This window comes from Labeo rohita, unplaced genomic scaffold, assembly GCF_022985175.1.
Source record: "Labeo rohita strain BAU-BD-2019 unplaced genomic scaffold, IGBB_LRoh.1.0 scaffold_1910, whole genome shotgun sequence".
NCBI classification, from domain to species: domain Eukaryota; kingdom Metazoa; phylum Chordata; class Actinopteri; order Cypriniformes; family Cyprinidae; genus Labeo; species Labeo rohita.
Window position 1 is genome coordinate 447 of NW_026128122.1, and position 12,213 is coordinate 12,659.

At 33.6% G+C, this 12,213-nt stretch overlaps 3 gene segments (V, D, J or C); all 3 read right to left on the reverse strand.

Annotated features, from left to right (window-relative positions):
* Positions 1–626: 626 nt before the first annotated feature.
* On the reverse strand, positions 627–2,368 carry LOC127159108 (immunoglobulin heavy variable 4-38-2-like; the record flags this gene model as incomplete). The annotated part of the segment is given in 3 exon segments: positions 627–854; positions 2,000–2,206; positions 2,320–2,368. Coding segments are annotated over 3 exon segments (484 nt in total), but the record flags the coding sequence as incomplete, so codon positions are not given.
* A 3,474-nt stretch (positions 2,369–5,842) lies between these two features.
* LOC127159110 (Ig heavy chain V region 5A-like) lies at positions 5,843–6,301 on the reverse strand. The segment is given in 2 exon segments: positions 5,843–6,159; positions 6,246–6,301. Coding segments are annotated over 2 exon segments (366 nt in total).
* A 1,094-nt stretch (positions 6,302–7,395) lies between these two features.
* LOC127159109 (Ig heavy chain V region 5A-like) lies at positions 7,396–8,716 on the reverse strand. The segment is given in 3 exon segments: positions 7,396–7,481; positions 8,159–8,482; positions 8,594–8,716. Coding segments are annotated over 3 exon segments (453 nt in total).
* Between the last annotated feature and the right edge of the window lie 3,497 nt (positions 8,717–12,213).

Below are 12,213 nucleotides of genomic sequence, written 5' to 3' on the forward strand. Positions count from 1 at the left end.
TCAAATAGGAATATTATAAATATATAATATGGCAGAACTTTTTTTTTGCCTTCACAGTACAGTTTTGAAGGGCATAACCTGGAAAGTGTTTAAAACCACTGAAAATCAGTTTTGACAAATTCAGTATAGCCTTACAACAGTATAAATTGAAGTGATAGATTAGTGTCATCTGTTGGTGTTTAATCAGGCAGCTCACATCTCTTATAAACCTCCTGGACTCACATCACACAGACAGAATAATCACTTCAGTTCATTGACTGACACAGATCTGTTGATGAAACCCTCAATGCTGATCAAACAGTGCTGGAAACTTTTATCCCACCTCTGAGACGACAGCAAAACAGCAAAACTTTTATCTTTTATGAGAAGAGAGCAAAGTGATGCAAAATATAATAGATTATATTGACTTTTTATTGAAACTAATTATTTTGTTTATTTTATTAGGTAATTGTTGTTTTGGAGAACATCAGTTGAAAGACAAAACATGATAAATACTGTAAAGTCAATATAATGATGTTTTTGTACAGGGGAGTCTGTTGGTGTCTGTCACTGTGTTTCTCTGGCACAATAATACACAGCTGTGTCTTCAGCTTTCATATTCTTTCCTTGCAGTGTTATTGTGTTACTGGAAGTGTCTCTGGTGATAGTGAACTTGCTTTTCAGGGAATCCTTGTAGAATAACCTTCCATCACTCCAGATCAATCCAATCCACTCCAGAGCTTTTCCTGCAGGCTGACGAATCCAGGCTGTATCCTCACTTGTAACTGAATAAGAGACTTTACAGTTGATAGTGAGAGTGGCATCAGGACGAACAGTCAGAGACTCAGGCTGAGTGAATTCATATGAATCAATACCTGTATCAAATCAAATAATACTTGTTAATAAGAGAGCATGACATTTAAAGCAACAGTAAAGATGAAGAGATCATGGTTTGTTTCACAGCACAGTTTGAATGAACTGAAGTGATTCTTCACTCCCTCTAGTGATCAGATGAATGTATAAACTGACTCATGTCTGCTGTTTAAATATGCAACAGGACATTTACATAATCATACAGATCTGTTAATGAACTTTACATGCATCACACTGTCCTGAACATTATTTTAAACAAGGCTTTTAGTTTTGAATTTAATAAAGTTATTATTTACATGGATAAAGTCTATGAGCAGAAAATGTAAACAGTTTGTGACTGCAATAAAAAAATTAACAACAGCTAAACACCTAGAAGTGACAAAAAAATATAATTTATTGCTTATATCAAAACATTTTTTATTTTACATATTTACATATTTCACTTTGCTTAAAATGTATTTCAAGTAATAATGGTTTTCTTTTTTTTTTTTTTTTTTTACTTTTTTTTTTTTTGGTTTTAGTTTTAGTTGACTGTAATAACACTGATTCTGAAAGTATGGTTCTGTTGGACCTACATCAGAAAGACTATAAATTATTAAATTATGTTAGCAATATGTTTTATGTTGCATTAATCATTCAACATCCCTGATCTGCTAAAATCTGTTTTTCATGAAGGCAGAGAGTGCCCTCTATTGTAATATCAGCAGTATTCTCATCAAAAAGTAATAATTTTGACTTTAACTTTCACTTTATTACTGACTATACATAGCAAATAGTTATATGTAATCTAAAATTGTCCTTCATATTATGTGGTAACTCAAAATTAAAATATTATTTAATCTGATTAAAACAAATTGATTGTACATTTAGCTTACATCAACAAAGTTTGCAGATCATTTCTCAGACATTTGTTGGCCTGCAAAACAACTGATGTAGTAAGAGTCATTTTTATATTTTTACAATAGGTATGGGGGACTTTTTATTGCTTGTTTCATTCAATATGTTTTTGAGCAGAACTGCTTGTGTTTTGTATCACTGTGTTTTCTCTCTCTGGCGCAGTAATACACAGCTGTGTCCTCAGTCTGCATATTCTGTCCTCGCAGAGTCATTGTGTTACTGGAAGTGTCTCTGGTAACTTGAAATCTACTTTTCAGTTTATCACTGTAATACATGTCACCACCACCACATATCGCTGCAACCCATTCCAGAGCTTTTCCTGCAGGTTGTCGTATCCAGTGTGTGTAATAGCTGCTGTCAGTCAGTGAATATCCAGAGATTTTACAGGACAGTGTCAAAACCTGACCAGGACTTAAGACAAGAGAATCAGTCTGGGTCAGTTCAACACAGTGGACACCTGAGGGGGAAAAATGTTTAAAAATATGAAAAATATGATCATGTTACAAATATAATTATGTATAACCATAGTATTTGTATTATGAATTATATGTTGAAGTTATGAAGACTTACAAGAAACAGCTGCCAGCAGCAGCAACAACCAGAGAGATGAGGAGATCATGGTTTGAGACGTGTGAGAACAAGCTGCTTCTTTTCATCTTATTATTCAAGTAAAGAGGAGGAGGAGGAATATTTGCATGCAGTCCTGCATATGCAACCCACTAAATATGATTCAAGATTGTGTATGAACAGTGCAACACATGTGATTCAACTTGATTAACTTTGTTGGGTAATTTTTTTTTTGAATATCATTCAGGGCAGATATCAGTGATTATTTAAACAGTATATGTTCTGGGGACATATGGGCCAGTCTGTTTCTATGGAAGCTGGAAATTAATTATTAATTGAAATAGATTGCATACATTCTAGTAAAGCACATCAAGAGAAAAAAGGGGACTGAAATGTCAGCCATTTGAAATGATACAGGATGTTCAACTACAATGTCACTGAATGCTGCTGGTAAAAATAATGTAGGCAATGTCATTTACATTTGGATGGAGCTTAAAAAAATAATATTATATTAATATTTATGGGACTGGTGAGCGGCTACCAACAGAATATTTTCCACTAGTTCTGTGACTTTTAAAAATCTGTAAATTACTTTGGCCCTTTTAGTAACACTCATCCAATGATTATACATATATTACATCAATTTGTCATCATGACGCTTTTTTAATTATTTATTTATTTTTATTTTTGTGTGTGTGTGTGTGTTTATTTTCTTCATATTGGTTCAAATGATAAATTACTTACTTGATAAATGATGCATTTACTTCATTATAAGGCTTTTTATGGACTTTTGCACTTGTTGTACGAGCCAAATTAATGTCTATAATGTCATTATGAAATTTGAAAACCTTTTGTGTTTCTGTGAAAATCAGACTATTAAGGAAAAACTTAAATTTAATTTAGTTTTTCCCTTTTATTATGAAACAACAGTGGAGAGCAGACAGGAAGTGAAGTGGGACAGAAAGAGGAGGGTGGGATCAGGAAAGGTCCTTCAAGCTGAGATTTGAACTTGAGACACCCATAGTGCAACAGTCCTGTATGTTGTGCCCTTGCTCACTAGGCTATCGGCACCAACAGAAATTGTTTCATTTGTAATATGATGATGATGTTTTTGTACATACATTACATAATCATACAGAGCTACAGTACTACTCAAATCTACATGCTCAAACAACAATAATGTTGGGATTACATGACAAGGCATCACACTTTCCTTTTAAATTTAATGAGGACAAAATCCAATTGCATTCTTACATATTTTTTTAAAGTTTTCTCATCTTATTATTTGCATAGGATGTTTACATAAACATTACCAACATGTTTTTCTTACCAGAGTTAAACACCAGAAATGACTGTATATGTAACCTTTTTTCTTATTTTTTTTTTTTCCACTACAGATGAAAATGTTTTATGTTATTACACATTAAATATAAAGCTGTTATTTATAACGTCATTGCTGACATTTCATCTGACAGCAACAACAGCAGTGATTCTATCAGCACTGGTTCTGTTGGACCTACATCAGAAAGGCTTGCTTTGTGAAAAAAAGTGTTAGCAATATGTTTCATAATATCAGTAGTGTTTTGCATCAGAGATGAATAATATTACTGCTTAAAATATTACTGGCAATCTAAAAATGTGATTTATGTGATTCTAACTGAATTCACAAATATTATCTAATCTGACTAAACCTTGACTGTATTAGGTTACACCAATAAGTAAGTTCTGCAGGTTATTTCTTAGACATTAGGTGGGTTGTAAAACACTGATGTTACAAATTGCAATATAAAACAATAAATAAACAATGACATTCAGTAAAAAAACAAATCTTTAAAATGAGGTAAGAGGTAATATTATTGTATTCTTACAGCATGTATGAGGGAATTTTATAGCTCTTTTTTATTCAAGATGTTTTTGAACAGAACTGCTTGTGTTTTGTATCACTGTGTTTTCTCTCAGTCTCTCAGCTGTGTCCTCAGTCTGCATATTCTGTCCTCACAGAGTCACTGTCTTACTGGAAGACTCTCTGGTAACTTGAAATCTAACTTTTCAGTTTATCACTGTAATATGTTTGCAGCAGCAACAACCAGAGAAATGAGGAGATCAAGGTTTGAGACGTGCAAGAACAAGCTGCTTGTTTTCATCGTTATACTCGAATAAAGAGGAGGAGGAGCATACAATTCTGCAAACATTATATCAAGAGAAGAAGACAGGAGATGAAACTGATCCATTATGTTCAGTGTTTATAACATTGACTAAACTTGTGTGGTCCATGTGTAGTTTTTGTTTATATATTTTACTTCATGACACTGTTCTGAGTTGGTAGTTGTTTAATATTTAAAGAAATTCTTATAAACACAATGAAATCTTTAAAATAACTATAAAATCAATACCTTAAGTACTGAAAGAAAGAAATAACCTTTCAAAATCAGTTTCCTTGTTAATGAGGAATTTCCTTGTTTTTTCACTCTGCAAACATGACTTAGCTTTGTACAAAAAGAGATTTATTGTTAACCCTTGCAGATGAAGTTCTCAACTTAAATTAGATTTTCTAGAAAATTAAAAAAAAAAAAAAGTTTGGCATTTGAAATAAATGCTTAACATGAGCGTAAACTGTAAAAAAACACTTTGTTGAGTCAACTTAAAATAATTTGTAACCTGGCTGCCTTAAAATTTTAAGTTCAGTCAACTCAAAAAAAAAAGTTTATTCAACGTGAAATGTTAAATTATACTTAGATATTTGATTTGAATTTGAATCAACTTAAAATTTTAAGGCAGCTGGGTTACTTACCCATCTGTTAATTTTAGCAAACACAAATATCTGAGTTGTTACTTAGTACGACTTAACATTTTGACTAAACTTATTTTAGTTGACTGAACTTAAAATTTTAAGGCAGCAGGGTAACAAATTATTTTAAGCTGACTCAACAAATTGTGTTCTTTATTTTTTACAGTGTAGATGGGTGGACCATTTGTAACAGTATTGAACATATCTGCATCATCAAATGCAGTCAAAGACCATTTCGATTCTGAAGGATCCTTGGAAGGCAACCTTCAGTTTGCGTCCTTCATTCAGCGTATTTTGAAGGTTTTGTGTCCTTCAAGCACCCACAATCCTTTGCACACATTCAAACTCAAGAAAAAGAATTGTAATGTTTAAAATCATACATTATTATGTAATGTTTTCAGAGATTAAGGTTTTATGCTTTTTTATGCTTTTTTATTTTTTTATTTTATTTATTTATTTATTTATTTTTAATTTTTTTGAAAATTAGAAAATGAGAAGATATCAAAGAGTGATGATTACTCACCTGCTTTGAAAGGTTGTTAATACTCTTAATCTATATGTATCAGTTTATTGGCACAATTTATGAATTCATTGTTTATTTAATCATTTGTTTAAATATTTAAATATTTTACCTCATATCCTCATTTTTAAAGATCTAGATCTGACACTATTAATAATAACAGTATCTGTGTGCTGACTGTTAACTTGGTTTTTGAATAAGGCAGTAACTGCTCTGTGTCACTGTGACTGTCTGGCGCAGTAATACACAGCTGTGTCCTCAGTCTGCATATTCTGTCCTTGTAGAGTCACTGTGTTGCTGGAAGTGTCTCTGGAAACTTGAAATCTACTTTTCAGTTTATCACTGTGATATGTGTTACCGCTACCACATATCACTCCAACCCATTCCAGAGCTTTTCCTGCAGGCTGACGAATGAAGCCACTGCAGTAGCTGCGATCAGTCACTGAATATCCAGAGATTTTACAGGACAGTGTCAAAACCTGACCAGGACTTAAGACAAGAGAATCAGTCTGGGTCAGTTCAACACAGTGGACACCTGACAGGAAAAATATGGTAATGTTAGAGATATAATATATATATATATATTTTTATAAAGTATCTATAGAAGTTATAAAGACTTACAAGAAACAGCTGCCAGCAGCAGCAACAACCAGAGAGATGAGGAGATCATGGTGTGAGACGAGTAAGAACAAGCTGCTTGTTTCCATCCTAATACTCAAATAAAGAGGAGGAGGAAGGATATTTGCATACAGTTCTGCATATGCAATCTAGCAAATACATACATATTTTTATATGTGACTTTGCATTATGAGGTGTTGTTGTTTTTACATTTCTTGTCAGAAGACAGTGTTGACTAGAATGGATAAGTGGATTGTGATGCTGTGATTAGGAAAAAACACTCATCAAAAATGGTGCTAAATGGCACTAAAAGTGGTTAATTATATTCAACCACTTTAAGTGCTAAATACAGCACTTTTGTTAAATAGTGCTATGTAGAACCATAAGAGGAACCTCATTCTCCTCCTTAGATTTTAGATATGTTACTGTACTCTAATATGTTTGCCATGAATGGCAACTTGCTATAATGGCAAAAGCTGTTTTGAATCATTTATGCTTTTCTGAAGTCAAAAAGCCTCATGTGGGGGCCCTGGAATATTTCCTTTTTGGAAATTAAGAGAGTTAGAAAATCTTTAATTAAGTAAACATGGTTTCTTGTGTGGCAGTGGTACTATATGGCACCTTAACCATGCAAAAGAACTGCTAAACAACGACATTGTGTGTATTTTAAGATTGACTGTGATATGAACAATGCAACATATGTAATGCAACTTATAAAATTTTTGGGGGGTTATTTTTTTCAATATCCAAATATCATATAGGGCATATCAGTGATCATGGTATTTATATGGCTTATTTTCTGGGGAAATTTGATCCAGTGTATGATCCTTTAGCAGATGATGTCTTTCTTTAGTCTGTTTTTTTTTTTTTTTTTTTTTTTTTTTTTGTACAGTTCAGTGCTTTTTCTGTATCATTATGTGTTTCTTGTGCAGTAATGAACAGCTAAATCTTCTGTTGTCAGACCAGAGAGTTTCAGATACACCATGCTGTTTGAATTATCTCTAGTGATCTCTATTCATCCCTCCACACTTTTAGCATACACAGTTTTACTGGTGTCATTCCAGATAACCCTCATCCAGATTAATGTTTGTCCTGCTGTTTGTCTGATTCAGTTCATGCTGTACTGTCCAAAATCAAATCCAGATCCTTCACATCAGAGATTCAAAGTTTCTCCAGGTTTTTTGGTGACAGGACTTGATGGGATGGACTCCAGGCTCTGACCATTAACACCTAAAACAACTGAAAGATATAATGACCCATCAGCATTATCATATACAGTACATTATTGAAATTTAAAGCTGGAAATTAATTATTGATACACAAAATAGATTGCATACATACTAGTAAAGCACATCAACAGGGAAAAAAGAAGAAGGAAATGTGAGCCATTTCAAATTATACAGGACGTTCAGCTGCTACAATGTCATGAATGCTGCTCGTAGAAATATTGTATGTAATGTCATTCAAAATCTAATATTATAATATACGAAGATGTACTAGTACTGGTGAGTGGCTATATATAAACATTTTCCTTTAGTTGTGTAGCTTTTAAATTGCTATAAATTGCAGTAATGTTCAATGCAGCACTGAATAACCAATTCCGTAACATTCATCCAGTGATTACATCATATCAAATTGTCATCATGACGCTTACAAGAATTTTTTTTTTCCAGCTACTTTTGTTTACAAATCATAATAAAATTAAAAAGACTTTACCACTTTTTTCAGTTCATTTCTTACTTATAATTGTAAAGATTTTAAAACAAATATCAAAGCCCTGCAAATGATGCGAGCTGAATTAATGTCTATAATGTCATTATGAAATTTGAAAACCTTTTGTTCTGTGAAAATTACACTGTAAAGGAAAATCATTAGAAACACTTTTAATTTGTAATATGATGATGATGTTTTTGTACAGGGAGTCTGTTGGCGTCTGTCACTGTGTCTGGCACAATAATACACAGCTGTGTCTTCAGCTTTCATATTCTTTCTTTGCAGTGTTATTGTGTTACTGGAAGTGTCTCTGGTGATACTGAACTTGCTTTTCAGTGAATCCTTGTAGTCTAAGCCTCCACTATAGTAGATCACTCCAATCCACTCCAGAGCTTTTCCTGCAGGCTGACGAATCCAGGCTGTAGCCTCACTTGTAACTGAATATGAGACTTTACAGTTGATAGTGAGAGTGGCATCAGGACGGACAGTCAGAGACTCAGGCTGAGTGAGTTCATATGAATCAATACCTGTATCAAATAAAATAATACCAGTTAATAAAAGAGCATGACACTGAAAAAAAATTAACAAGCTTTTTAGCAACAACATGATGTATCACACAGAAAGTAAACTAAACTTACAGGATATCACTGCCAGAAGCAACAGTAAAGATGAAGAGATCATGGTTTGTTTCACAGCACAGTTTGAATGAACTGAAGTGATTCTTCACTCCCTCTAGTGATCAGATGAATGTATAAACTGACTCATGTCTGCTGTTTAAATATGCAACAGGACATTTACATAATCATACAGAGCTACAGTACTACTTAAATCATGCTCAAACAACAATAATATTGGAATTATTTGACAAGGTATCACACTTTCCTTTTAAATTGAATGAGGGCAAAATCCAATTGCATTCTTACATTTTTTTTTTTTTAGTTTTCTCATCTTATTATTTGCATATGGTATTTACATAAACATTACCAACATTAGGTGTTTTTTTCACACCAGTAATGACAAATGTACACTATGCCACAGAAGAACCTTTTTTGTCTAAATGGTTCCATAAAGAACCTTCAACATCTGAAGAACCTTTCTATTTCCCAAAATGGCAAAAGAAGGCTCTTATAAATAGATGGTTCTCTGAAGAATCTTTGGCTGAATGGCTGTTTGTGGAACCAAAAAATGGTTCTTCTATGGCATCGCTGTGAAGAACCTTTTAAAGCACCTTTATTTTTAAGAGTGTACTGTATATGTAACCTTTTTTCATGTTTTTTTCCACTACAGATGAATATGTTTTATGTTATTACACATTAAATATAAAGCTGTTATTTGTAATATCATTGTTGACATTTCATCTGACAGCAACAACAGCAGTGATTCTATCAGCACTGGTTCTGTTGGACCTTCATCAGAAAGGCTTACTTTGTGAAAAAAAAAAAAAATCTTAGCAATATGTTTCATTGCTTAGCAAGAAAAAAAAAAACATATTAATTCTTATTATATTTCAGATTTGCTAAAATCAGCCTGTCGTAATATCAGTAGTTTTTTTGCATCAGTGATGAATAACTTTACTGCTTAAAAATGACTGGTAATCTAAAAAATGTGATTTATGTGATAACTTCTACTTAAGTTTCTTACTGAATTCAAAAATATGATCTATAATTTGATTAAACTTTGTTGACTGTATTAGGTTACACCAAAAAAGTAAGTTCTTAGACATTTGTTGGGCTGTAAAACACTGATATTACAAATTGCAACATAAAACAATAATTAAATAATTACATTTACAAAACAAAACAAAAAAAATAATAAAAATCTTTAAAATGAGATGAGTCATTTTTGTAGTCCCATAAGATGTAGAGTTGACTTTCTGTTGCTTGTTTTATTCAAGATGTTTTTGAGCAGACCTGCTTGTGTTTTGTATCACTGTGTTTTCTCTCTCTGGCGCAGTAATACACAGCTGTGTCCTCAGTCTGCATATTCTGTCCTTGCAGAGTCACTGTGCTGCTGGAAGTGTCTCTTGTAATTTGAAATCTATTTTTCAGTTTATCATTGTAATTTGTGCCACCACTACTACCTATCTCTCCAACCCATTCCAGAGCTTTTCCTGCAGGTTGTCGTATCCAGTGTGTATAATAGCTGCTGTCAGTCAGTGAATATCCAGAGATTTTACAGGACAGTGTCAAAACCTGACCAGGACTTAAGACAAGAGAATCAGTCTGGGTCAGTTCAACACAGTGGACACCTGAGGGGAAAATATAGAGAGATATGACAACATTATGTATAACCATGAGAGTTTTTATAATGAAGTATCTCTAACGAAGCTACAAAGACTTACAGGAAACAGCTGCCAGCAGCAGCAACAACCAGAGAGATGAGGAGATCATGGTGTGAGACAAGTGAGAACAAGCTGCTTCTTTTCATCCTTATACTCAAATAAAGAGGAGGAGGAGAGATATTTGCATACTGTTAAGTCAAACTAAAATCAATGAAAAAAATAATATCAATAAATCGTCAGCCAATCAGAGCGAGAGGCGGGAGGAAAGGAATCTACGTTTCATGAGGCGGCGCGGACGCGACTTCTCAGTTGAAACCGAAAGCTAACGCAACTTCTCTGCTGAAATCAAAGGCTGGACGAAAGGAAAGTGCACAAACGCTTAAACCATCATCATATCCCGGAGTGGCAGCCGGTGAGAACTTTAATTTCGATTCAGTAAACCGATGGATGTGACTGTTGTAGCGGCAGATGCCGAGTGAGTTCGTGACGCAGCAAAAAATGTCTGTGCTCGGCACGGAGAGATTTCGAGGCCATACTGTGGCCTCATTGTTTAGCTATTTCAAGTCAAATGTAGTTTAGTATAGCGAATATAAATGTCACTAAGTTACATGTGTTTGATTTGCACATCTTTCTTTGTGTTTGCGATCGCTGATAGAATGACGATAGTATGTGATTTATTTCTGAAGTTCGTGTGTGACTAATCTGGGCTGCGTTTCCCGATAACGATTGATCTTAGCGCTTAAGAGCGTTTTCTACGAGTCATTTTGCGAACGTTCGTTATTGTTTCACGTGCGTTTCCCAAAAATGCACTTAACATAATTGCACGTAGCCCTGCTTTAAGTGCTACTTAGGAGTCGCTATCCCTTGGTCAAGTGCTGAAATGTCACGCTGTAGAATGGCTCGTCATTGTCACATTTTTTTGAGTTCCTCCTTTATTTGTGTCATCTTTAAAGCACATTAAATATTTTCTGTTAAATACAACATTTGTACTACCCTCGAAATGTCCATATACAACAGTGTACTTTTTTTTCATTCTAACATTTATTATGTCATTTTTATTTTATTTCTGTATTCGTTATTATTTCTATATTGAATTGTGTAATGAGTAGAAAATAGAAATGAATAAAAATATACGTACAAATAAAATGAAAAATGACTTTGAAGAGAAGTACATTTTAGGTGCAATTTGCCGGTTGTCCAGCAGGAGCCCTCATAACTCTGTCTCCTTACGATGCACTTAAGGCTTTACGATTACTCCAGAGCACTCGTAGATCTACGAAGATTTTCAAGTGCTACTTAAGTTACGATGTTTTTGGGAAACAGACCGTAATATTAAGATCAGTCGTACGATCATTTTTACGAACGTCTTAGGCTTACGATGCTTTTGGGAAACGCAGCCCTGATCGTTAGGATCATGTACATGTCCTGAAACTGGATGCAAGTACATTTTCTAAACTATGCTGCAGATCGCACTCTAAAAAAGTGTACTTTAGTATTAAATAATGAAGCTGAACAATGCTGTATGTTAAAAGCAGATACAAAGAATCAGAATAACAAGCAGTGGTTGTTTAACAAGTTTATTTTGCAATTTATTTACGTATGTTATATTTTTGTTTCTGTTTAAAGGTTTTTCACCTTTCTGCTACAACTCATGTCAGTTTTATCATAACTGATAAAAAATAAAAGAAGAGTGGAATCCAGTTAAGGTCTCCGTTGATGATGTGTTTTTCCCTTTCAAGCGGGGAAATTGTGCAATAAAAGAAATAGCTTGACACATACAGTTCTGCATATGTCAGTGTTATACATCTGAAAGGTTTTGTCAAGTCTGTGAATTTACTTTGACAATGTTAGTAACTGTCAGTTATTAGGTAAAGAACAGGTATGGATCACAGGTTTCCGCAGTTTGCATGAATAAGTTAAACAAAGCTCTTTAAGCACAGGCAGTGTTTTATTGGAAACACATGAAATTTAACATTG